The sequence below is a fragment of the Sus scrofa genome, chromosome 14, assembly GCF_000003025.6.
Source record: "Sus scrofa isolate TJ Tabasco breed Duroc chromosome 14, Sscrofa11.1, whole genome shotgun sequence".
Classification (NCBI taxonomy): domain Eukaryota; kingdom Metazoa; phylum Chordata; class Mammalia; order Artiodactyla; family Suidae; genus Sus; species Sus scrofa.
The window spans coordinates 20,618,870-20,645,079 of NC_010456.5; the positions used below are offsets into that span (position 1 = coordinate 20,618,870).

Here is a 26,210-nt window from a genome sequence, read left to right on the forward strand (position 1 = left end):
CCATGTCCCCATGGATACTAATTGGGCTTGTTACCACTAAGCCACAACGAAAACTCCTAAAAGACAAAATTGAATAAAAACCCTAAAAATAAAGCTGTTTCTACAAATTGAAAGCAACCTGGTATCAAGTTTGTGGTACAACTCCTTGGAGAAGAAATACTTAAAGTGCTTTTAAATCAGAGGATTCTGACAGTATACCTGTACACTTTAGGGACAAAAACAACCTTACTAAGAAACTTGAAACTACATTCAGTGTTCTTGCTGTCACTGTTAATATCTGTGTTGCTGGGGTGGTTCTTCCTTGACTTTAAAAATTATGGTAAAATAGGGGGTTCCCATTGTGGCTCAGCGGAAATGAATCCAACTAGTATCCATGAGATGCGAGTTCAATCCCTGGCCTCACTCAGTGGGTCGGGGATCTGGCATTGCTGTGAGCTGTGGTGTAGTTAACAGATGTAGCTCAGGTCCCACGGTGCTGTGGCTGTGGTGTAGGCTGGCAGCTGTTAGCTCTGATTTGACCCCGAGCCTGGGAACTTCCATATGCCACAAGTCTGGCCCTAAAAAGAAAAAAAAATATGGTAAAATACACATAGAATTTACATCTTAAAACTATTTTCAAGTGTATACAGCTCAGAAGTAGTAAGTAACATCCATGTCGTAACATCACCACCAGCCTCTCCTAAACTGTTTTCATCTTGCAAAACCGAAACATTATCCTCTTTAAACAGCTCTCCCTTCCTCCTCGTCCCCAGCCTCTGGCAATCACCATTCTACTTTCTGTATGATTCTGACTAGGCTGAGTACCTCATCTAGGTGCAATCATACAGTGTTTGTTGTTTTGTGATTGGCTCATTTTGGCTTATTTCATTTATCACAACGTCCTCAAGGTTCATCCATGTGGTAGCGTACTGCAGAATTTCCTTCCTTTTGAAATTTGAGTAACACGTGCGTGTGTGCCCGTGCTTATGCATCCATCCATGATCACATGGGTTGCTTCCGCATTCTAAGTATTATGAATAACACTGTTATGAACATGGGTTTACAAATACTGCTTTCGGACTCTGCTTTTAATTCTTTTAGGCATATACCCAGAAGTGGAATTGCTGGACTATACGGCAATACGATCTTTTTGTGAGAAACCACCATACTGTTTCTCAGAGCAACTGTACCAGTTTACATTCCCATCAACAGTGTACAAGAGTTCCAGCACTTGTGGATGCTTGTTATTATTTTTTATAGTGGCCATCCTAATGGGTGTGAGGTTTTACAATGTATTTTTCCAAGCCCTTTTAATCTGCTTTGGATTCAGGTGGGACAAAAATGATGTTCAATTTGCTTAGCGGTTTTTTGTTGTTGTCGTTGTTCTTCCCCTGCCTTCATTCATCTGCATCCAGACCTCAAATGCAGCTTCTCCATGCATTTCTCCATCCTTCATTGACTTCCTTTTCCTCTGAGCTCTCCTGTTAAGACGGTTTTGCATGTCGTGATTTTGGATTATTCACTGGTGTTCACCTGTAGTTGTCCTGTTATCCCAGGTGGTCTTCTTTTTAGTAGTAGGGACCATGCTTTACACTTTCCTGAAACATTTAATACAGTGACAATGTCTCAAGTGTTATTGTAACAAACACTAAGCTTTCAGCTTATTAATCCTGAAAGCACCCAGCACGTCCTCTTCAGTACTGCAGGAACCTATTTTTCTTTGCAGCATTGGAGGAGGCTCAGTCCTTGTGCTTTGGATCAGGCAAGACTATTCATTCAGTTAACATTTCTTGAGCTCCTCCTGTGCCATCCAGACTGGGTCCCTTGCTTCTACCACACCTCTCTTTCAGATGACTGGTGGGCCTAGGTGGGAGAGGGGTGCTAAGACAGGGTCTGGTATGAGTCTGACCCTTGTGTCCCTGCTCCTTCCATGGGGAGGACACTGGGGTTTGATATGAGGCTGACCCTGGAGCTACTCCTCCAGAGAGGCAAACTTTATCCCTAAAACTGAGTTACCCTGCTGAGCTCATCAACCTATTTATCCAAAATGTTACTCCTTTCCTTGTCCAACACCTGTTCCCCTCAAGACTGAGAAGAATCAAAGAAAACAGAAGATTGAAACTGAGCAGCACCCTGTGGGGCCCTTCCAGGTATAAAAGCCTTTCCATGTCACCCATTTCTTGTTTGTAGGAAAAAGGTTTTCAGCCTCCTACACCTTCGGATTCATGCAGCTCCTGGTCAGGAGAGTAAAGGGATGCAGAAAGAACCGACAGTTTAGGACCGGGTAGCATTGCGGTTCCTTCTCAGGGGATGGGCATAATAATCAGATGCACATCTGAGTTTTTCTGCAGGAACTAAGGTTCCTCCCACCCAGGTGGAGGTTGGTCACTTAAGGCTGAGCTCAAGCAAGTGGACCCTAGACTAGTTGGAACCAGAAGACTTCCAGATTAAGGTTCCCGCAACACCACCCTACTACCTTACCACCAACCAATCAGAAGAGGGTTACCCCCCCCCCCCACTCCCGTCAATTCTGCCTATAAACAGTCCTTTCCTGAAACCCACGGGAGAGCTCAGGTCTTTCCAGCATGATCCAATTCTCCCTCCTCAGCCCTGCAATAAACCTTACTTTGATGCAAATTCCTAGGTTTTGGCCCGTTAGACCTCACAGTGCGCCTGTGTCCAAACTAAGCTGGACAACGGTTGGGCGGGGATCTGCTGCGGGCCTGATTCCTGCCCCCATTCTCCGCCAGACACAAACTCAGAGGGTATACCCTGGGTCCTAATGAGGTGATCCGCATGTCCCAGCTTGAGTTTTAGGTGGAACATCCCGCACCCAGGGAGTTCGCAACCCCGCTCAGCTGTAAGAGGTAAGAGCTGGTTCCCTAGAAACGGTCCCGACGCCCACACCAACTGCATGCAGAGTAGCCCAGCTGCCTCCAACGCCTTGTCCCCTAAAGCACCGCGACCACGTGGTCTTCTCCTGCTTCGAGACTACAAGTCCCAGCATGCAGCGCAGGCCGTCTCTGCACCGCTCCCGCGGCCCAGCTCTCAGGCCAGTATTCGCGTCCTCAGAAGGCGCTGCGTCCCGAACCCATGCGCGCTGACGTCGACGCGCTGACGTAACGCGCCGACGCTGCGCTCAAGGAGTCTTCGCTCGCCCGGCAGCAGTTTGACTGTGGGGGCGGCGCTTCGGCTTGTGAGGGTTGCTGCGAGGCCGTAGGAAAGGCAGCCCCTTGCAGCCTCCTCCCGGTCCCAGATGGACAGGGTGTGCGCCGTGTTCGGAGGCTCCCGGGGCATCGGCAGGGCGGTGGCCCGCTTGATGGCCCAGAGAGGCTACCGACTGGCCATCGTCGCCCGGAATCTGCAAGGAGCCAGAGCCGTGGCTGGGGACCTGGGTGGTGGGTACCGACCGGATACGCCCCGCTTCCGCGCGGCGAGTGTGCTGCAGCCGCAGCGGATCTTAAAGGCCCCCTTGAGCGCTCCCCTCCACCGTGGTTAGGTCCCCCGTGCGGGCGATGGGAAGGGCACGGCGCAGGCGCGCTGCGGTCTCCGTGCCTGTTCGGTGCGCGCCTGTTCTTGCGCTTTGCTGCGCGTGCTCGGAGTGGGACTCTCCTGGTCGGGTCTGTCCGAGCCGTGTCCCGTCCTTTTCTCTGCGTCAAAGCGTTTACGTAATTACGCTCCCTCCATGACCTTTACAAAGGGACAGTGAGATTTGTTCCGTCCGATTCTGATAATGCGCTCAAACTCCATTTTTTTCTATTTGTTAGGAATGGGTTAGCAGTTGCTTTGCAAATTTCAGTGTCTGGGTGGCTGGGAGACGGGTGTTTTGACGGCCCAGAGCACGCAGTTGTCTGCTGAGTTAGGAGGGCGGCCGGTGCAGGTGCATCTCGTTCACCTGGGAACGGGGCACCTGTGCAGCGACGTCACCGCTGGGCTCACCCAAGTGTTTGCGTATTAGAGTCTATAGGACACTCGGGAGTCGTAGACGCGGGAGAATCTCCGCGATGCTTCCTGCTGCAGTCATTACAGTCTGGCCCTGGGGCGAGCACGCGCTGGCCCTACGGGTCACCCAGCCATCAGTGAGGCTGTGCTGGGTTCCAGGGTGGTGCGGGGCCCAGCACACCTTCAGGTGAAAGCCGAGAGTCAGTGCTCTGGGCCTTGCATTTCCTTGAATTGCGTGGTCCAGGAGTGATTGGTTTTCACCCAGAAAGTGTTGCTTCCTGAGTGACTTACTGTCTCCGAAGATTTGAGGAAGTAATTTTAGTGTTGATATATAAGGCAAGGCTAGCCAGAAGATAAACAATTATTTAGTTTTTTTTTAAACTACATTTTAGAGTGATAAAATGGTACGTTATTAAGTAGAGAAGACTTTGAAGTGTAATTTTTTGTTGGTATTTAAATAGTTCACAATGAACATTTTTAAAAGAACAGAGTTGTTTTTAGTAAAAAGTTGTTTTCTTTCATGATTTGTAGTTTTAGAATTTTTTTTTTTTTACAGCTTCCTGTTTTGTCTCATTTCTTCTAATAGGCTTGAATAACAGTCATTATATGTGCCACAGTTAAAACAAAAAAGCCCTAGAGTTTATCTCAGGGCCAGGAAACCAATTCAGCAAAATGTAACTGAATTAGACATTAAGTTTCAAAAAAAGGAATATAAAACTGAAAAAACTGGTGCATGGGGTCAGTATCAATGGTATAAATATTATTAGATGAACCATACAAAGTATTTACAAGAAAAACATTCTCCCCTCATTTTTTGATTAAAAAAAGTTTTAGGATTTACAGTCTATTGTATTACTTTATTTCTGCTCCCCCCCTCTAGTTTATTAGAAGAATTCCATGAAATCTGGAGTCCATGACATAATCATCTTTTGTCTCTAGGTTCTGGATAGAACAGGTCTCACTCATAGTAGATGCTTAACGAATGTGTGTTGAATACTTTCTAAATTCAAGTTATAATTCATTAGTAATTCCAGTCTAATCTTATGTAGGAGATCATTTGGCACTGAGCTGTGATGTTGCCAAGGAACAGGATGTTCAGAGTACCTTTGAAGAGATAGAGAAAAATTTAGGTCCAGTTAATTTCTTGGTTAATGCAGCTGGAATTAACAGGTTGGTCATAAAGTTAAGTACATTTCTAATATGTCTTTTTTTCCTAGTATGTCTTTGCTTAATATGAGCATTTAATATATATTAACTTGTTTTACTTGTAATTGGAAGAAAAACTATTTTAAAACTTGGTCTGTCAATCCACACACTTTTTTCATTCTTTTCTTTTATATTGAGATTATAGTAAGTACAGTTCAGTTTCAGCATTGTAATCAACAGTCATGTTGAGCTGCAGAATTTTTCCAGAACTCCAGCAGGCTCTCCATTTCTTCTCAGTTAGTACTTCCTTATAGATAACCGCTGTCCTGAGTTCTGTCACCACATATGTTTTCTTAGTTAATATGAGTGGAATCAGATTGGCATTCTTTCCTTTTTTTAATGAATTTAGGACAGAACATTTAGAATATTTGGTATAAAAATTTTCTTTCTTTTGCTCTTTAGGGCCGCCCCTCTGGCATATGGAAGTTCCCAGGCGAGGGGTTGAATCAGCCACAGCAATGTGGGCTCTGAACCCCTTATGCAACCTACATCACAGTTCATGGCAATATTGGATACTTAACCCACTGAGCTCGATGAACTGATATCCTCATGGATACAAAATTTCCACTCCAAAATTTTCTTTCTAAGCAAAACTTAGTATGGCACTTATTACGTTCTCTCCTGGTTTGGCTACATAGCACGACTTTCAGTAGTTAGGGATGTGTACCCCTCTACCTGGGTGGTAGGCACCTGTCTTTAAATGGGTCCTGTCTGTGTATCACTTGTTTTAGTTCCTCTCCAACCAGGTTTAAAATGATCTCTCCAGGTATTCTAGCATAAATATGAAGTACTTTTCATAATATATATTCAGAAAAATGTTATGTATTTCCTGACTTTTAAGTTTGTTTTGTTTTATCCCATTTTTAAGTTAACATGTTTTTTGTTGTTGTTTTGATTTGGGTTTTGTTTTTTTTGGCAGGGATAACCTCTTAGTCAGGACAAGCACTGAGGATATGCTGTGTCAGCTTCAGACTAACCTCTTGGGTTCCATGCTGACGTGTAAAGCTGCTGTGAAGACCATGATTAAGCAACAGGGAGGGTCCATTGTGAATATAGGTGAGAGTTCACCTTTGTGAATTTATTAATTATCTCCTGGTACTATAAAAATAGTTTGTCAGCTAATTTGAAATTTATTTACCTGTGAAACTCAGATGGACTGTCGTCATTATCTATAGAAAGAGGATTTGATGAACTGATTAATGGATAAAACAGGAATTGCCAATTCATATTCTTCTAGTGTTCAGGCAGGTGTTACATGAATGATACCACCAGGTATTAGGGAAATGACAGCAACAAGCCAGGTGATACATGATGAAAGGTAGCCAGCTTTGTGTCCAGAGGCTGTGTGGACTGGTTTAGCTCAGGCAGGTTGTTGCTACACACATGTCCAGTTTGGCAGCTGTTTTGACTTTTAAGAGAAATTGGCCATGCTGATTTTTACATAAAATTGAATTTTCAAAATTTAGGCAAGGAATTGAAACGCTTTAGATAGTGGGAGCTGAAAAATGACTTCTGCAGGGTCACTGATAAATCTAGTACAGAGGCTTAAGAGAAAGTTTTCTTATGAGAATAACCTTTCAGTTTTTTAGAATGGATGCACATAACTCCTGGTCTTCAGTTCATCTGACCCCTGGGACAGACAAAACTGTGTAGTACGTGCCTGTAGATCTCAAAATGCAAAATGACTTGAAATTGTATTTGTTTGAAAATTTAAAAATAGAAGCATACCATCTGCCTTTAAGTGGTAATAATACCTTAAACAGCCACAAAAGGGTGGTGACACTTTGTTAAAGTGAATGACCCTGTTCTTTTTAATACAGGAAATGCCTTTCCAAGCCATAATACAGGGTTTTTCTTTTGAAAATGAAAAAGGGAAGGAATACTGTGATAAGAATTAGAACATTTTTGACACGTACTCTTAAAAGTGTAAGAGGTCAGTTTTCTTGTAAATATTAGTAAATGAGTTGACCTTTGCCATCTAACGCAATCAGATAATGATTTGGGGTTTTCATAAACTGGTATACTGGCCTGTGTACACCTGATAACGTGACATGTATTTACTCTAAAATATTCCCTTTTTATTTTTATATTTTTCTTTTTAGGCCACATTTGCGGCATATGGAGGTTCCCAGGCTAGGGGTCGAATCGGAGCTATAGCCACTGGCCAACACCACAGCCACAGCAGTGCAGGATCTGAGCCACATCTGCGACCTACACCACAGCTCATGGCAACGGTGGATCCTTAACCCACTGAACAAGGCCAAGGATCGAACCCGAAACCTCATGGTTCCTAGTCAGATTTGTTTCTGCTGTTCCATGACAGGAACTCCTCAAATGTTCCCTTTTTAGATATGTTTTTGAAAATCCACATTCCTTTATATGCATGCAAACTTTTAGATTTGTGCTGAAAGTAAAAAATAGACAATTGAAAGTCAAATAGGAGATTCTTCACACAGAAGGGACTCCTTTAAACTGCTAGAAGGTTTGTTGGTATTTAAGAAGGTGTGTCAGGAACCAGAGCTGCTCCAGCCTCCTGCTCGGCCTTCCTTCCGAGTCCATGTGTTGTGTGTGTTTGTGTCTCTCCTTGTTTCTCTTTCTCCCACGCAACACTTTTCTCTGTCCACCTGTGTCTCCTCTGTCTGATGTGTCTTTTCTGTCTTTGTGTGCTTCACATCTCTCTTCCTCTGTCATTACCTGGCATGTAACATCTGCTGTGGATAAATATTTTAAATGTTGGACTTGACTGTAATATAAAAAGTATTTGGAATGTTTCCTTTCTCTAAGATAAAATCACTTTTTCAAAAATCTGGTGAGGTTCTTGATTAATTTTTGTAGCAAAAGTCCAGGTCACTGGTGGAGAAAATTACTTCCCCAGCTTCTGTTCTGCAAGAATTTATTTGCATACCACTGATATTAGAACTATAAATTATTCTTTCCTATTCATATAAATGAGGCCACCCAAGAATCTTTATTGTAGGCAGCACAAGTTAATACGTCACTGAAGGTAACTAAATTGCAGTTTTACAAAAAGATTATAATCAAGACGTTGCTAATTTAGTTTGACAGTAGTTGAAATTTACCTCAGATAATATTTTTTTTTGGTGGAAATGAGTACTTCCTTTAATATATGTTGTAGAAACATAAACAGCCTTTATCTCACTTTTTTTTTCATGATTTTGAATTCTTCCTGCTGGAAGCCTTTGTACCTACTGTAGAATTTTCATCATATTTGACCTCAGAGATGAGCATGGATTCCCCTTACTTAGTGAGTGGATCAGTTCTCAAGCCCCTGCCTGGCATTTACATACCCCCCTGGTTTTACATGAGCTTCTTTTGAGTCCTGTTTTCTTTTTTCTTTTTTTGTGTTTTTGCCCTTTCTGGGGCTGCTCCCGCAGCATATGGAGATTCCCTGGCTAGGGGTTGAATTGGAGCTGTAGCCACCGGCCTACGCCAGAGCCACAGCAACGCAGGATCTGAGCCGTGTCTGCAACCTACACCACAGCTCACAGCAACGCCAGATCCTCAACCCCCTGAGCAAGGCCAGGGATCAAACCCGCAACCTCATGGTTCCTAGTTGGATTCATTAACCACTGAGCCACGACGGGAACTTCTGAATCCTGTTTTCTTTATGTATCTGGAGCAGGCTCAACCCTAAGTCTTACTAAAATGTCAATGGTTAGAATTCCTCATTTTAGCAAAGGACAAGTTAAAATGGTTTATACCTTGTTTGTTAACTATAGATTATCTAGAAAATTCAGAATAATAACCCCATTAATTGGCTTGCATTGACTTTCATTCCTTTTTCTAGGAAGTGTTGTTGGTTTAAAAGGCAATCCTGGCCAGTCTGTGTACAGTGCCAGTAAAGGAGGACTAGTTGGATTCTCACGGGCTCTTGCTAAAGAAGTAGCGAAAAAGAAAATCAGAGTGAATGTAGTTGCACCAGGTCAGTGAAAACTTCTTTTTCCTTTTAATTTATGTGAATCCGTGGCTCATACAGCAATAGCCTGAACCGTTGTTGTTTCTGTAAGTACACCAGCATCGTCAGGCATTCCTCCCTGGGCAGGAGCAGGAGCAGGAGCAGGAGCAGGAGCAGCAGACCCATACTGTTTCTCAGCCCTGGAGCCACGCTGCCTGGGGTGGGGGTGGGGGTGGGGGTGCTTGACTTCATCCTGATGGGACACAGGTGGCTGCAGAAGGCTTGAGTGGCACCACGTGTCTGCACTGAGTGATTTTCCCAAACTAAAACCACAGGGAATCTTGGCGTTTAAAAGTCAGTTGTCAGAACAGATACTGACTCACAGACTTTGAAAAACTTAGGGTTTCCAAATGAGGTTGGGAGGTGGGGGGATCCTCTGGAGGTTTGGGATGGAAATGCTATAAAATTGGGTTATGATGATCATTGTACAACTATACATGTAATAAAACTCACTGAGTAATAAATAATACACACACACACACACACACATATGTAAAGTCAGTTGTAAGTTAAGAACCGTGGGGAGCATAGCCTGAGAGTTTGAAACAAGTCAACTGCGGGGTATCAGTAACGTGTCCCCGGTGGTGCAGGCCCTCTTGCGCACCCTTGGAAAACTCATTCTGTCTGTCTTCCTCCTCTTGGGCATTTCATAGATTTGCTGTTCACTGGGATACAACATTTGTTAATTTGTTTAGGCCTTGTCATTTTGTCAAGCAACTTTCCAAGTAATGCATGTATTATCTGATACATTCTGTACATCTAGATTAAAGAAATAACATGTCTTTATATTTAAAGCATCTGAGTAGTTTGATAATACAGTGTGCCTTCTTTTTCTAAATGGCCAGCATGTGGAAGTTCTTGGGCCGGGGACTCAATCCAAGCCACAGCTGCAGTAACACCAGATCCTTTAACCCACTGCACTGGGCCGGACATCAAACCTGCGCCTCTGCAGTTACCTGAGCTGCTGTGGTCAGATTCTTAACCACTGCAGAAACTCCCAACACAATGCGCTTTTAATAACAACACAAACCAGAGGAAATAGCCAACAAGGCTGCGAAGGTGATGTCATTTGCACACTTCACGAAGCAACTGAGTACTGATTGCAGGTAGACCCCAGAGATACTGCGGGTTCAGATCCAGACACCGCAGTTAAGTGTGTATCACAGGAAGCTAGTCACAGGAACTTTTTTGGTTTCCCAGTGCATAGAGCAGTTATGTGCACACTGTACTGGAGTCTATTAATGTGCATTACCACTGTGTCAAAAAAAAAACAGCGTTCTGCCTTAATTTAAAAATGATTTATTGTTAAAAGATGTTAAGCATCATGTGAACCTTCAAAAGGAGTCATATAGTAACATCAAAGATAACTGAGCACCGATACAAACGCAGTACCAGTGAATAAATTTGAAATATTGCAAGAGTTACCAAAGACGTGAGAATTACCCAGAGACATGAAGTGAGCAAATGCTGTTGGAGAAATGGAGTTGATAGACGACCTGGAGTTGCATCAAACCTTTAATTTGTAAAAATGCAGTATCTGCAAAACACCGTATCACAGCAGAGGTCTGCCTGTGCTCTAGAACACCAGTGTTTATACAGAAAAAGAATTACCAGGAGTTCCTGTCGTGGCTCAGTGGGTTAAGAACCCAACAAGGTGTCCGTGAGGATGCGAGTTCAGTCCCTGGCCTAGCTCAGTGGGTTATAGATCTGGCATTGCCTCCAGCCATGGTGAAGATTGCAGATGTGGCTCAGATCCTGCATGGCTGTGGCATAGGTCTGTAGCTACAGCTCCATCTCCAGTTTGACCCCTAGCCTGGGAACTTTTGTAAAAAAAAAGAATGATCAGAGGTCTCATACATTTGTTTTCAGAACGGACAAAATGCCTTTCACTAGACCTCCTTGTGCCCCAGAGAGCTATGCAGTGTTCATGTAAGAATTTCAACACAAAGGAAAATTTGGAGGAAAAGATATTTACACAGACTCAGGAGGAAGAAGTATCTTTTGACAAGTCACTATGGAGAAGTAGATTTTAACAGTACTTTTAGCTGTAGTTGCCCCTTTAGTGAGTGAGGGGACTCTGAGGCCGCTCTGTGAGGGTCCGGAGGTGGCACGCGGTGACTGGTGTGGGCACGCACTCTAGCCCAGCAGGTTCTAGTGCATGCACGGGAGGTACTCAGGAGGAAGGCTTCGAAAACCAGGTGAGTGTTGGAGTGACCGACGGTGAAGGTGGTTAGAGGTGGCGATTTAACGAGTTCTCCGAAGAGGAGAAGTCACAGTGGGGAGCTTACAGTAGAGCTGGCCCCGCAGGAAGTCTGCCAGGAACCCTTGTGTTCTTGTGAAACATGGAAGAGAACCAAGCCAACAGAGATGCAGTTCACCTGTGAGACAAAGCCAGTGTGATCTGGGCTCCTGAAGAAGGGACACCTGTTCTTCTTACTGTGCAGCCTCTGGGTGTTCCACAACTCTGGAAAATAATGATGGGTTGAATGGGATGCAAAGCCATGGTTGCTTGGTTTGTCTGATACAAGTAATTGGAATATATTGAAACAAACTGATTGGAATTATAGTTTAGATTGCTAAAGGCTAAAGAAATTCTCCACTAAGACTTTTTTCCTTTTTTGGCAGTACCTGTGGCACATGGAAGTTCTCTGGCCAGGGATGGAATCTGATTCACAGCTGCAGCAACACCAGATCTCTCAACCCACAGCACCAGGCCAGGAATCAAACCCATGCCTCTGCAGCAACCTGAGGGACTGCAGTCGGAATTTTTTTTTTTTTTTTTTTTTTTTTTTTTTTGCTTTTTTAGGGCCGCACCCGCAGCAAATGGAGGTTCCCAGGCTAGGGGTCAAACTGGAACTGCCCCTACCAGTCTACACCACAGCTACAGCAACACAGGATCTGAGCCAGGTCTGCGACCTACACCAAAGCTCATAGCAACCCCAGATCCTTAACCCACTGAGCAAGGCCAGGGATCAAACCCCGAAACCTCATGGTTCCTAGTCAGATTTGTTTCTGCTGCACCACAACGGGAACTCCTAAAGTCGCCTTTTAAACTTAAATTTTCACAGTGAACCAAGTGCTCGGAAGGGCAGAATGAGAGGGGGATGGAGTGTGCATGTGGATGTAACCCTTCAAGATAAAACCAGCCTCCTCCTGGACCAAAACGGGAGTGCAGAGTGAGGGGGAGACTTGTGCTGAAGCTCAGTTCAGCAGGCGGACTTGCTCCAGAGCCCAGGTTGAGAAAGGAGCACTGCTTTATATGTAGGTCTCCTGGTGACCTCAGATGTTAGGGGCCCCAGGAGTGACTGAACAGTAGGTATGCAGGCCCCCATAAACAGTGCCATGGAGTGCAGAGCCCACAGGTTGGTGGGAGCAGGTGGAATTGCTCCAGAACATGTCCATGAAAACACAGAGTGCTCCCAAAAACAGAACGCAAATCCTCTGTGACCGCCCTGTCATTGTATGTTGAATGGTCCAGAAACCCTGAGCTTGTGAGTCTTACATACAGTGATTCTAAGTTGAATCAGAAACTGGGAATTCCCTTCGTGGCTCAGTGGTAACAAACCCAGCTAGGATCCACGAGGATGCAGGTTCGATCCCTGGCCTTGCTCAGTGGGTTAAGGATCTGGCTGTGAGCTGTGGTGTAGGTTGTAGATGCGTCTCAGATCTGGTGTTGCTGTGGCTGTGGCATAGGCCCAGCAGCTGTAGCTCCGATTTGACCCCTAGCCTGGGAACTTCCACATGCCAAAAAAAAGAAAGAAAGAAAAAAAGAAACATCCGAGGTGGTGTCCTAAGGTGTACAGATCAGTTAAGTACACATAACCATTAGAAACACAAAATGACAGGTATTTGGGAGGCATTTACACGCAGAACTGTGTAAGAAAGTAGACTCCAGTTTTAAGAAAACATTGCAGTTCTGTATTCCAGGTATAATCTCAGATCTTAACAAGAACCTCAAAAATGACTTATCTGGAAATTAGAACCATTTACATGTTTGTACAAATTTCCAATGACAAAATAAAAGACCTGTCCAAGGATGATGTTTAGTGTAATTTTTTTTCGAAAGAGTTAACAAGTCCACTAATTCAGCAGGTTGAGCACAGGTTCCCGTGTGAATTGTGTGCAGTGGGAGCCAGGCCCAGGCTGTTCCGTGACGGTGCAGACAGAGAGCTCAGCAGGGCACAGGTGTGCAGGACATGAGAGCAGGACAGTGTGAGAAAATGTACACTCTCCTTAGCCCAGACACATGTGGAAAGAAGCAAAGATACACAAATACAATTCTGTGTGCATTTATCAAAGATTACACGCATTTATTGTGTTTATCTAAAACTTCTTAGAATAACTTAGTTATGATTTTCAGTTGATGGAGAAGGAAGCCAGCACTTAGCCTGTTTGATACTCATACACTGACCCCTGGTTAGAACAATTTTTTTTTTTTTTTTTTTTTTTGGTTTTTCTGGGGCAGCACATGGAGGTTCCCAGGCGAGGGGTCTAATCTGAGCTGTAGCTGCCAGCCTACACCACAGCCACAGAAACGCCAGATACAAACCGCATTTTCGACCTTCACCACATCTCACGGCAATGCAGGATCCTCAACCCACTGAGCGAGGCCAGGAATTGAACCTGCAACTTCATGGTTCCTAGTCGGATTCGTTAACCACTGAGCCACAAAGGGAACTCCTGGGTAGAACAGTTCTAAAACAGTTGTGCACTGGTGACTACAACAGATTTCTTGTTCCTTCTGTTTTATGTAAGATCTTTATATTTATTTATTTATTTACTTGTCTTTTTGCCATTTCTTGGGCCGTTCCCGCAGCATATGGAGGTTCCCAGGCTAGGGGTCTAATCCAAGCTGTAGCCACCGGCCTACGCCAGAGCCACAGCAACATGGGATCCAAGCTGCGTCTGCAATTTACACAACAGCTCACGGCAACGCCAGATCTTTAACCCACTGAGCAAGGCCAGGGATCGAACCCTCAACCTCATGGTTCCCAGTCGGCTTCATTAACCACTGAGCCACGACGGGAACTCCCAGTAAGATCTTTATTTTTTAAATTTTCACTAATTACGGGATAACATAAGTGGATGGGATCTTAGTGATCATTATCCTGGTTATTTGATGGTTTAGAAGACTGGAACCCAGGACACAGAGTGACATACGTGCCCAAGGTTCCACTGCAGATTTTTGGCAGAACTGTTCCTAAAGCTTTATTTTTGATTTCCAGCTAAAGAAAGCTTGAAAATCATGGCCCCCTAGATTTAATATCATTACAACTTCAGGTCTCTGCCCTTTCGCTAATATAATCTGTCTAAAATATCTAGAATCTCCCAATTTTGCAACTTTTAACCTCTGTATTGTTTGCCTTTTGACAATTCCTAGTTGATAAAGTTGCCTGGATTAGTTAGGAGGCTAATAAAAAGATGGTTCAACTCAAATCTACGTTAGCTGGTGTGATAGAGGGAGGATTATGTGTGGCCCAGGAACGTCCACATGGCTTGTTTGCAGCAAAAAAAGAAAAGGATGTTTTATTTTCCTGTACCTCTGCCAGTTGCCATGGGACCTCTGTCCCAGCTTGCTGTGGTTTCTGGGACTGGCCAGCTGGGGGTTTGTAAGGAGGAGGCTGAAGTAGACCTTGGCTGCTGTCCACTCAGATCACTCTGGCTCCAGCATGGACCCTGGACTCAGTGTCCATGTGACAGCAGTGTTAACCCAATAGGGCTTAGGTCCTGATAGGCCTCTTGCTCTGGAGTGTGCCTTCATTCTGGTTCTTTGTTTAGTCGGAGACTAGCTAAATTCAGGTATTCCAAATCCATGAGTATTTGATAAATGACTAGGTTTAAATACATCGATTTTTCTGGAAAAATGGGAGAAAAGAAAAAAGGTAATCCAAAAGCTGCACTGTTGGAGTTCCTGCTATGTCACAGTGGTTTAAGAACCTGACTGCGGCAGCTTGAGTTGCTGTGGAGGCACAGGTTCAATCTCCAGCCCCGTGCAGTGGGTTGAGGGATCCACTGTTGCCTGGAGGTCACAGCTGCGCTGTAGCTCGGGTTCAATCCCTGGCTCAGGAACTTCCATATGCTGCAGATGCAGCCATAAAAAATTTAATTAAAAACCAAAAAGCCACAGCTGCACTGTGGCCTTGGCACTGCTTTCTGTGTGTGTGTGCTTTGTGCAGCCTGATTGATTTAGGTCTTTGCTGGTTATAACCATACATAAAATACGTGATTTGTGGTTCGGACCCTGTGTATGTGCTTCCCTCTCCTTTAGGGACTGCAGTAGAGAGGGTAATGGAGAGCTAATTCTAGGGCATGACAGTCTAAAATCCAGACGGTTTACGGATACCGCAGATGTTCCTAATGCCTGGTACTCCTTCAGCAGACTTCTTGGGGTGGTTCCTGTTTGTGAGGGCTAGCTCCAGTCCGGAAGTACAGACACAAATAATATTTTTCTGCCACAAGGAGCCACGTAGAGTGGGAAAGACAGACATAAAAACAATCACACTGCCACATGATGACCATGAAGTAGATACACATGTGATGCTATGGAAACGCTGGAGAAGAATGCATAATTTTGTCAATTAATTATTAAGGCAACAGGCTAGATAGTGCAAATCCAGTTTGTGTACAAAGGGAAATTTTATGAGTGTTGGGAAAGAGCGTTTGTGTATCCTTTCCTAAAGAACTTACTTTCCACTGCAGTTTATACTGCAGGGAAAAACCAAAACCCTGTTGCTAAAAATGTGGACATTTAGTAAGGTGACTTTTATTATATTGGCTGTAGTATAATAGACTGGCTATGCTATAACATAGTATGAATATGCTTCATTAATCAGAAGCTAAGTACAAATAGAACTGGTAGCATTAAATCAATTCTGTGGATTATTTATTAACTTTAGATAGCAATTTCAACCAGATTCTTCATGAGATCTCTTTTTTTTTTTTTTCTGTCTTTTTAGGGCCGCACCCTAAATGGCATGTGGAGGTTCCCAGGCTAAGGGTCCAATCGGAGCTGTAGCCACCATCCTGCGTATGCCACAGCCACAGCAATGCGGGATACCAGCCACATCTCTGACCTACACCACAGCTCAAGGCAACGTCCCCGCATCTTTAACGCACTGAGTGAAGCCTGGGATCGAATCCTCGTCCTCATGGATGTTAGTTGGGTTCGTTAACTGCTGAGCCACGATGGGAACTCCACCAGGTCTTTTACTAGAGCAGACAGACATCAAAGTTAATGTCTCTATTTTATTTTATTTTTTGTCTTTTGTCTTTTTAGGGCTGTACCCACAGCATATGGAGGTTCCCAGGCTAGGGGTCAAATCAGAGCTGTTGCCACCGGCCTATACCACAGCCACAGCAACACAGGATCTGAGCTGCATCTGCAACCTACACTACAGCTCACAGCAATGCCAGATCCTTAACCCACTGATCGAGGCTAGGAATCAAACCCACAACCTCATGGTTCCTAGCCCGATTAGTTTCTGCTGCACCATGACGGGCACTCCAATATATGTTTCTTTTTAATGTTAGTTTTCCTGGTCACCTTCAAATGGAGTTTCCAATTAGGAAAAGACTGCTAAACAAATCATAATAGGAAAAACAAGGAACAAGAAAAATATTAAATTAGGCTATCATTTGCTTTCTAATGTTTACTTTTTAAAATAAATTAGTTGCCAAGCTTTGATATTTAACTGTAAATTTCCCATCATGGATAAATGTTACTGATTGGAAAATATTGAATAGGAGAAAGAATATTTAATAAGTTGAAATTATAATGGATATATTACTTTTAAAAATATATTTTTCAATAGATAATACAAACATATGGTACAAAATTTGAAAGTACAAAAAGGGAATTCCCATTGTGGCTCAGCAGTAACCACCCTTACTGGTATCCATGAGGACGCATGTTTGATCTCTAGCCTCGATCAGTGGGTTGGGGATCTGTGGCTGCCTCAAATTGAGTGGTGTAGGTCGCAGGCATAGTTCACATCCTGTGTTGCTGTGGTTTAGGCCAGCAGCTACAGCTCCAATTTGACCCCTAGTCTGGGGACTTCCATATGCCATGGGTGCAGCCCCCAAAAAAGACAAAAAAGAAAATAGTACAAAAAGCAGAGAGTGAAAAGTGAGTCTTTTCTGGTTGCTCAGTTCTTTCCTCGAGACAAACACTGTCAGCTTGTTTTCTCCGTATTTCAGGTATAAGCCATTAAGGCTTTTGTGTGTGTAAGAAAACACAAATTGATCATGTTATTCACAATGTTCTGTGCCTTGCTTTACTCATGGAGCAATCTCTTTTGGAGTTGATTCCATATTATTCCCTATAGAACTGCTTCACTTTTTAAAATAACAGCTTTATGGAAGTGTAACTCACATACCATACAATTCACCCATTTAAAGTGTCCAATCCAGTTCTTTTAGTGTAGTCACAGAATTGTTCATCACCGAGGTACATGTTAGAACATCACATTTTCATCTTCCCCAAAGAAACCCTGTAGCCATTAGAGCCGTTAGCATTCACTAAATTCCCTCCATCTCCCCAGCTTTTGGCAGCCACTAATCTACTTTCTGTCTCCATCATACAAAGTGTGGTCTTTTGTGACGGCTGCACCACTTTTTTTTTCTTTTCTCTTTTTGCTTTTTTTTTTTTTTTTGCTTTTTAGGGCCACACCTGCAGCATACAGAGGTTCCCAGGCTAGGGGTCAAATCAGAGCTGTAGCTGCCAGCCTGCATCACAGCCATAGCAATGCCAGAGCTGAGCCATGTCTGCCCCCTACACCACAGCTCACGGCAACACTGGATCTTTAACCCACTGAGTGAGGCCAGGGATCAAACTTGTGTCCTCATGGATGCTAGTCAGATTCATTAACTGCTAAGCCACTCCAGGAACTCCACGCTACACCACTTTTAATGGCTAAATTAAAAGACAGTAATGTCTGGTAATTCATTTAACCTATGACTCTCAATGGGCATTTAGGTTGTTTTCAATCTTTTGCTGATCCAACTAGTGATACAGTGACAGTACTTGTACATGACTTATTTTTGCATGTACGTGAGTATGTGAGTATAATCCTGGGAATAGAACTAACAAGGCTCAGATATGTACATTTTAAATTTTACCGATAGTATAGCATTCATTTATTTCTGTAGGGTATTTTAAGTGTTTCACTACCCCCTCCTTAAGTTGAAGAGTTTTATATTTACTACTTGGAAAAACTCTTGTTGACAAATGCTTGCAGAAGCTTGGCAGCTCCTCAGAGCAGATGTTACCCTGTGAGAGCAGGCAAATAGCTAGACATGAGCAGAGGCAAGGTGGACCACAAATGTGCACCAGGCTCTGGAGGGGGCTGGCTGAATGTCAAGCAGCAATCAGAGGCTGGCCACCAAAGTTGGCAGCCAGACTTGGTCCCACCACCGTGAGTCCAACGCAGTGACACAGGATCATTTCTTCCCTCGCCACCCTCAGGGGTATCTGAGCCCTATCCTCGACCCACACCACAGCTCAGGACAACTCTGGATACTTAACCCGCCGAGTAAGGCCAGGGATTGAACTCACATTCTCATAGATACTAGTTGGGCTCATTACTACTGAGCCACAATGGGAACTCCCTCTCTTTTTTTAATTGAAGCATAGTTGATTTACAATATTGTATTAGTTTCCAGTGTACAGCAAAGTGATTCAGTTATACATCATATATATATATATTCTTTTCCATTATAGATTATTCCAAGATACTGAATGTAGTTTCCTGTGCTCTATATTAGGTCCTGTTTGTTTTGTTATTTAAGGGTAAAATGCATCATTGATTTCCTGCTGAGAGTTGTTAGTGGGGAAATAAAATTTTTATGCCTATTTTGCTAGAATTCAAAATGAGCTTAGAGTAAATAATTGTATCATGAACTCTTTGAGAATATAACAATGAATATTTAAGTGTTAGACCCACAGTTTATTTATTCAACATTGCAAACCTGTGGGGTGAGTTTTCTTCCTCATTTACTTTTTGAGGCACCTTTGACAATTAAGTGTATGTGGAGGCTGGGAGTCTGGAGAGCCTGCGTGGTGCTTGTCCAGTACTGAGCCTGGGAGTGTTGCCATCTCTGGGTAGAGGGGATCCCATTTGCAGCTTCTGGTGGCAAGGTTTCCTTGTGCGTGGGCTGTGCTGCTCCTTCCCATCATCCCTGTATTCCTTCTGGCCACCTCGTTGCTCCTGAGGATGGAAGGGAGTGAGGGGAATGTCGATGACTTGCTAAATGATTGTGGCAGTGTTTTACGGCAGGTGACACTGTATTTCAGAGTCTGAGCTCATAGTGGGACACAAGTGATCCCAGGTTGTTCTCTTGTTCTAGGCCCTCATTACAAACAGTCTGAACTTAGTATTGAGTCCTTTTTCTGTGACTTTTTATCTGAATACAAATATAATGTCTATCATAGACAGTTTGGAAATTACAGAGAAGTGCAGAGAAGAGAGCAAACACCACATGTACTTCTTGCGTCTCATGATAATCACAGGTAGTATTTTGTGTGTATTTTTTTCAGTCATTGGTGTGTATTCAGTTTTTTGTTTCCTTTTTGATAGTGGTATAATTCATTTGTAAGCTGCTTTTTATATGCAAATATTATCTCTTTTAAGTGTCCTTCTGAAGCATCATTTTTTTCTTTTTTGGCTGCCCTGCAGCACATGGAGCTCCCAGGCCAGGGATCAGATCTAAACCCCAGTTGCACGTGCACAACAGCTGTGGCAAAGCTGGATCCTTTACCCACTGTGCTGGCCTGGGAATTGAACCTGCATCCCAGTGCTCCAGAGATGCCACCAATTCCATTGTGCCACAAGGGGAACTCCTGCAGCATCATTTTTAATACTTGCCTGCCTGTTTTATCTATGGTGCGGATGTACCATGATTGATTGATTGATTTTTGCTTTTTAGGGTCACACCTGTGGCATATGGAAGTTCCCAGCCTAGGGGTTGAATCAGAGCTACAGCTGCCAGCTTACGCCACAGCCACAGCAACGCCAGATACTTAACCCAGGGGTTGAAAGCACATCCTCATGGATACTTACTAGTCGAGTTCATTACCACTGAGCCACAACAGGAACTCCCCATGATTTATTTATTTATTTAACTGTTCTTTATGAAAGACATTCCACTTGTTTCTCTCTCTTTTTTTTTTTTTTTTTTTTTTTGCTTTTTAGGGCTGCACCCACGGCATATGGAGGTTCCCAGGAGAGGGGTCTAATCCGAGCTGTAGCTGCCAGCCTACACCACAGCCACAGCAACACCAGATCCAAGCCTCATCTGCAACCTACACCACAGCTCATGGCAATCCTGGATCCTTAACCCACTGAGTGAGGCCAGGGATCAAACCTGCATCCTCATGGATACTAGTCAGATTCGTTTCCACTGAGCCATGGCAGGAACTCCTGTCTGCAATTTTCCCCTAATAGTTAAACTCTTACTGTCATAGAGGGAAAATTTATGATTATTTCTCATAAGACTTAAGAAACCAAAGATATGTATAAGTAAACCCTAAGGCAGAGAAAAAGGTAAACATTACACAGTATTGGACAATAAGCCAGGGGCCCAATGCTGATTCTTATCCAGTGTTCATCCTAGCGCTTTTAAAGACAGTGTATTGAGGTTGGTTTACAGTCTGAGTCATAAATGGTTTAACTGTGACATAAGCTATTTTGAAAGCTGTGTATTTGAGATCGTTTATTAAACTTTCACTTTGCAGGTCATGTCTAACTTTTAGTTCATGTGTTTTTCATGGCCTTAAAATTGTTCAAAATTTTCTTTTTGTAAACTTCTTGAGGATTAATTTGCCTTCTTTTTTTAAAGTCTAAGTAATTGAGTAGTATAGAGAATACTGATAGTAGATTTTATAGGTAGTATGTATATGTATGCTTCAGACTAACCTCATAAGATTTTCCTGGCATATATCTATGCTATGAATCCTTCAGCATGGCTGCCAGTTATTAGATAATTACTTTATAGGACAGGACCTCATTCTTGAGAACATGTTCTCTGCAAGCTTTATTCCATACCATTGCCGTGGTAATTCTTAATTTTCTCTGTATACTTGCATCGGGATTGGATAATTCTGTGGGATCTTTTTCCCTTATATGAATGTCAACACTGACCTTTCTCATCTTCAGCTATCTTAGCCACAGCAAAGGAAACTAATTTTTGTCAGAACTGCCAAATCAGGTCATGTGACCACATTGGTGATGGCTTCCTTCCCTGTCCCCGCCCCCCACAAGTGCAACTGAATCTGTAGCTCTTTGTGTTTACAACCTCCATCAGGATATTCACCAGAATCCATTTTGTTGTAATTAGGGGTGCAAATGAGGGTTTCCTCAGAACTTATAGGTTCCTTAAGGAATGGAATCTTTATTCATGTTTATATCTGCCCACTTATGTTGTCCTATGAGTTGGGCCAAATATTTGGGGGTTAAATATTTTAGAGTCTCATAAATGTTCATTGAGTTAAACTGAACAAGGAAATGAAGACTTGATTGCTAGTCATTTGATTGCTAGCAAAGCTCTGTATTTACTCAACAAGGCTTATTAATCACCTCAAAGTTTCAGGAGCAAATTCATTTTTATTTGAATTTGAGCAGGAGCCTTAGTGTCTGTTCTTTTCAACTAAAGACAAACATTTCTCTTTCAGGGTTTGTTCACACAGATATGACAAAAGACTTGAAGGAAGAACATTTAAAGTCAAATATCCCTCTTGGGCGGTTCGGAGACCCCCTCGATGTAGCCCACGCGGTTCTGTTTCTCTTGGAGTCTCCGTACATCACGGGACATGCCCTAGTGGTGGATGGGGGGCTGCAGCTCACCATGTAGCCGGGGTCAAGGGCACACTCCGGCTGTGGATGGGACAGTCACACCTGCATGTGCCGATCAGACCTGTTGATGTCCATCTTCCTGTGAATATGTCTGTAGAGAGCCATGTCTGACCGCTTGTGCTTTCTTAATGATCTGTACCTTCTGGGCAGCAGTGTTAGTGTACTGTTGCCCTGGGTGTTAGCAGGGATTGGCTCTAGGATCCCCACAGTCATCACATGATTCGGTCCTTATACAGAATGGCTACATAGTGTCTGAATATAACCTGTGTATACTATAAATCATCATTAGATTACAGTATAATACCTAATACGGTGTAAATGCTGTGTAAGTAATTTTTGTTCAAATATTTTCTATCCATGGTTGGTTGAATCCATGGATGTGGAAGCCATGGATGCAGAGACCAACTGTGTAGACATTTGGCAAGTGATAAAACAGGTATTAATTTATATATTTTGTTACAAAGTGGGAAAAATTATATGGTCTAATTGTCATTAGTGTTTCATTGTATCAGATTGAAAACTGTAGAAGTTAAGCTTGACTTGAAAACTCTAGAAGTTAAGTTAAACTTGTCAGAGTATTCACAGTTGAGAGTACCATCACAACCCTGCGGGAGTTAAACACTCTTTTGCATTTACCTTGGATAGTCAGTTGTTAGACGGTTGAAAAAAACCATTTCAGACGTTGGGTGGGGGGGGTGGTCTGGTGTCTTTGAGTGGCATTACTCCTCCTCAGTCATCTGGGCTCCATGATCTACAAAATCAAGTGTGAGCAGTTGACCCATCCTATAGTGTTTCTCAGAGATGGTAAGGATTAACCCTTAAGGCTTTACTGTCTGGTACAGTTACGAGCCGTGTAGATTGCATCAACTTCAGAAGTAGAAGTGGTGGTGTTTTTTTAAATGCACAAAACACTCAATTTAACAGGAAACTTAAAAACAGCATAACAAACAATTTTAAAAGTTAAGAGTATTTTGCACTCATGGATAATGATTCTTACCTGAAATTTTAGAAAAATAATTTTAGAAAAATAATTACTTGTAAACATTCATAGATAAATATGCAATAACAAGGAGTTAAATGTCTTTACTTAGAAGGAACAAAGCCTTAGTCTTAAAAGAAAATGTTTGGGAATTCCTTTATGGCACAGTTAAGGGTCCGGCATTGTCACTGCTGTGGCATGGGTTCACTTCCTGGCCTGAGAACTTCCACTTGCTGAGGGTATAGCCAAAAAAGAAAAAAGAGAAAATGTTTCCCTCAGATTAGAGATAAAGATACAAACTGTGAATGAAACGACAAACGACATCTGTTTTGCATTGAACTCCTTGGTAGGGAATAGTGTGATATTTTAAGTGTCACTGGGTTCATGTTGATTTTTACCATTTAAAAATGTTTTAACTATTTACTCCATTTTAAAAAGTAATCTTTTATAGTTTAATTGGAGCTGAACATGATTTTATATTGAAAGTGCAAAATTATGAATAGGTTATATTAAATATATGTAAAGTAATAAAAATGTAAAGTACTAAAGTCAGATCTGTGTTCTAACTCATGATTCCTGATTCCTTAAAGATTCTTTTAAATTTATCTTCAGATAGTCTTTATTACCTAGAGAAGTCTTTAGGATGTGAGAAGGTCAAGTGTGAACAGCTGAGTATTGTTAACCACTTGCCTACCAAGGGCAGACATGGTGCTTCTTGAACGGGATTCATCAGCCGTCAGCAGCTCCAGCTGCTTGTGAGCAGGCAGCGGTGGGGATGGTTCCCAGTCCTGGCGTCCGGAGGGCGGGCAAGGAGGCCACTTCCCCAGCGCTGCCCCCCTACAGGCCTTCGAGTGACCTTAACGTGCCGCCCCCACACCCCTGGGCTGCTGAAGTCATTCTGACGCTGATGGACTGGTGCTCAGAAGAAAGCAGGGCCTTCACGTGAACCTGTGATGCCTAGGTGGAGGTTCCAGGTGGATTTAACCCTCAAGTGTAGGTATTTATATGTTAAGAAACAACCCCCTTTTAAACTGCTCCACCCCCTGCAGCATGGAATGTGGGGCAAAATCTAGACACAGGTCACCGCTCCCCCTGCCTTCGTGGACTTGACACCCCCTGCTCTCATCTCAGTGCTGGAGCCAGGTTGCCACTCCTGTTTGGAGAGTCAAGAAGGTAGGTGAATTTTTAGCAAGAAAACTCCTCCCCAGCTGGTATCTGACTCTGAGGAGGCAACAGGCTAGCCTGTATTGAGTACGTGGTTGGTTTACAGTTAAAGCCAGTGTGTTAACATTTTTCATGGAAAGTTTATATATTGCTTCCTTCCATAATTTTTCATGTTCAGTTTGTAAGAGCTTTGTGTTATAAATTTGGGGGCAGTAATTTGTGCAGAGATGATTCCAGGGATACACTTCTATTACCTAGAATAAGGAAGACCATTCTTGAGTTCTGGATACTCAAGAGTTAGGCCTTACTTTGCAGAAACATGTTCCAGGCTTTTAAGATGAAAATATGTGTAAGGTAGAAAGTCATACCACTGCCCCAACTTGACACACATTCTATACTTAATAATTTAAAAGTTTCTTTTATATTAATTTAATCTTCCAACTACATTGTAAGCTTCTGAGGGTAGAAACTGCTGTGCTTTCAATCCTTTAGTTAATTAACTCATCATACTGGTTGAATACCTAACGAGTGTCTTGTATTTCTTTTGACTCCTCCACCTTCTCCCCTCAGCTTAGCTCTGAGGGCGGGCGGGGGGGACAGTCCAGAAATACGCCAATGAGTCATTGTGTGTGTTTAATTCAGGATCATCAGTCAGTGCATTTTGTTATAGTGTAGGGGGGGCATTGAAATATATCTGTTCTCAGTACATATCCTGGAAGAGTCTGTGACTCACAGACTGGCCATTTATATGTGACTTTGATGCTTGCTTTCATTCTGTAACTGAATTTGAAATGCTAAGCCCGTCCACTATTTCCTCTTAGGCAACATGACTTACTGAGTAATTACCACCAGTTTAATTTGGAATACTTGGACTAATCACCCAGACGGGGGTGGTATCTATCCCCTGTCCCTGGGCATTTTGTTGTGAGTCGGGTGGGGTGAAGAAAATGTGGAGATGCTTTTAGGAAAAGCTTTCACCGATTGAGAGGGTTCGTTACTTCATTAAGTATTTATTCATTCCTACTGAGGACCAGGTCGCGGGAGGCACAGTGGTGAGAAAAACAAGAAACGAACCCAGGTTCCCTGGACCCCACAGACTAATGGGGGCAGGCCGATCTTAAACCTGCGCCTCCGCGGAGGTGAGCACGGCAAGGAACGCTCCCTTACCATCGAATCCTCTCGCCGGGATTTGACCTGTTCTGGAAGGTTGGGAACGGCCCCTTGGAGGCAAGAAAGCTGAAGTCAAAGTGAAGCCTTCGTTCAGAGGGAGTGGCTTGTGTGAAAACCTGGGGAGGGAGGATGATGGGTTCAGCTTTAAACAGGCTGGACTGGGGTGTCTTAGAGATTCTTTAGAGGAGACCCCAAAGCACTGAGTTAGGAACACCGGGGGCGGCCTGCGTCCTCTCCGTGGAGATGATAGCGGGTGGGGAACCCACCAGGTGAGGAGGCTTCGCGAGGAGGAGCCGATGACGTTGGTGCAGATCCGGGCAGTTCTCGACAGTGCCAGGTGCCACCCTGGGCGAGGGAGGCGGGGCTGGGGGCGCAGGCGAGCCCGGGAAGGGGCCTGAGAGCCGGCTCGCGGGTCAGGCTCGGTGGCAGGGAGGGAACCCGAGAGTCGGGTCCGGACGCCGCCGCCCAGATCTTTTCCTGGAGGCCTCGTCCTGACGTCCAGGAAGAGGACGCGCTGTGGGCGAGCACCTTCAGTCACTTAAACAGGAGTGGGTTCTGTGGGTTCAAGGGACAGACCCTTGAACAGCACGGGGGTTCACCCGCTTGTAACTGTGCCCCCAGTTCCTGCGAAATCGCGGATTCAACCAAGCACCGACCCGGTAGCGCTAGAGCATTTACTACTGAAAAGCACCTGCGCACAAGTGGGCCCGCCAAGTTCAACTGCGCTCTTCAAAGGTCCGCTAGAGACAAGTGGGGAATTTTCGGCCCTGGGATGTGACAGGGGTTCTTAAACATAACAGGAAAAGATTGGTTAAACTGACTATATTAAAATCAAGGCCCTTTATTCATCAGAAAACACCTTAAAATAGAAAAAAAACTGATTATAAAGCTGATAATGGAGGGTTTTATGCAGCATGGATAACTAATGAAGATGATCCAGAATATG

The 26,210-nt window shown here is 43.6% G+C and overlaps 1 protein-coding gene across 3 annotated transcripts; it reads left to right on the plus strand.

Annotated features, from left to right (window-relative positions):
* CBR4 (carbonyl reductase 4) lies at positions 3,091-23,482 on the plus strand. 3 transcript variants are annotated; one of them, XM_001927085.6, is made up of 5 exons: positions 3,091-3,377; positions 4,971-5,091; positions 6,047-6,183; positions 8,936-9,070; positions 21,771-23,482. In XM_001927085.6, the coding sequence occupies exons 1-5, from the start codon at positions 3,236-3,238 to the stop codon at positions 21,947-21,949; spliced, it is 714 nt and encodes a 237-aa protein (XP_001927120.1). In that variant the 5' UTR covers positions 3,091-3,235; the 3' UTR covers positions 21,950-23,482. The 3 variants fall into 3 exon arrangements, with proteins under 3 accessions (XP_001927120.1, XP_020928516.1, XP_005657341.2); XM_021072857.1 differs by lacking the exon at positions 21,771-23,482 and adding an exon at positions 19,533-19,762; XM_005657284.3 differs by lacking the exon at positions 21,771-23,482 and adding an exon at positions 9,156-10,795.

Bases quoted from the DNA above. Each gene is read 5' to 3' on its own strand.
- CBR4 (XM_001927085.6), top strand. From the start codon at position 3,236: ATGGACAGGGTGTGCGCCGTGTTCGGAGGCTCCCGGGGCATCGGCAGG. The intron at 3,378-4,970 runs GTGGGTACCGAC...AATCTTATGTAG, and splicing joins CGTGGCTGGGGACCTGGGTG to GAGATCATTTGGCACTGAGC. The intron at 9,071-21,770 runs GTCAGTGAAAAC...TTTCTCTTTCAG, and splicing joins AGTGAATGTAGTTGCACCAG to GGTTTGTTCACACAGATATG.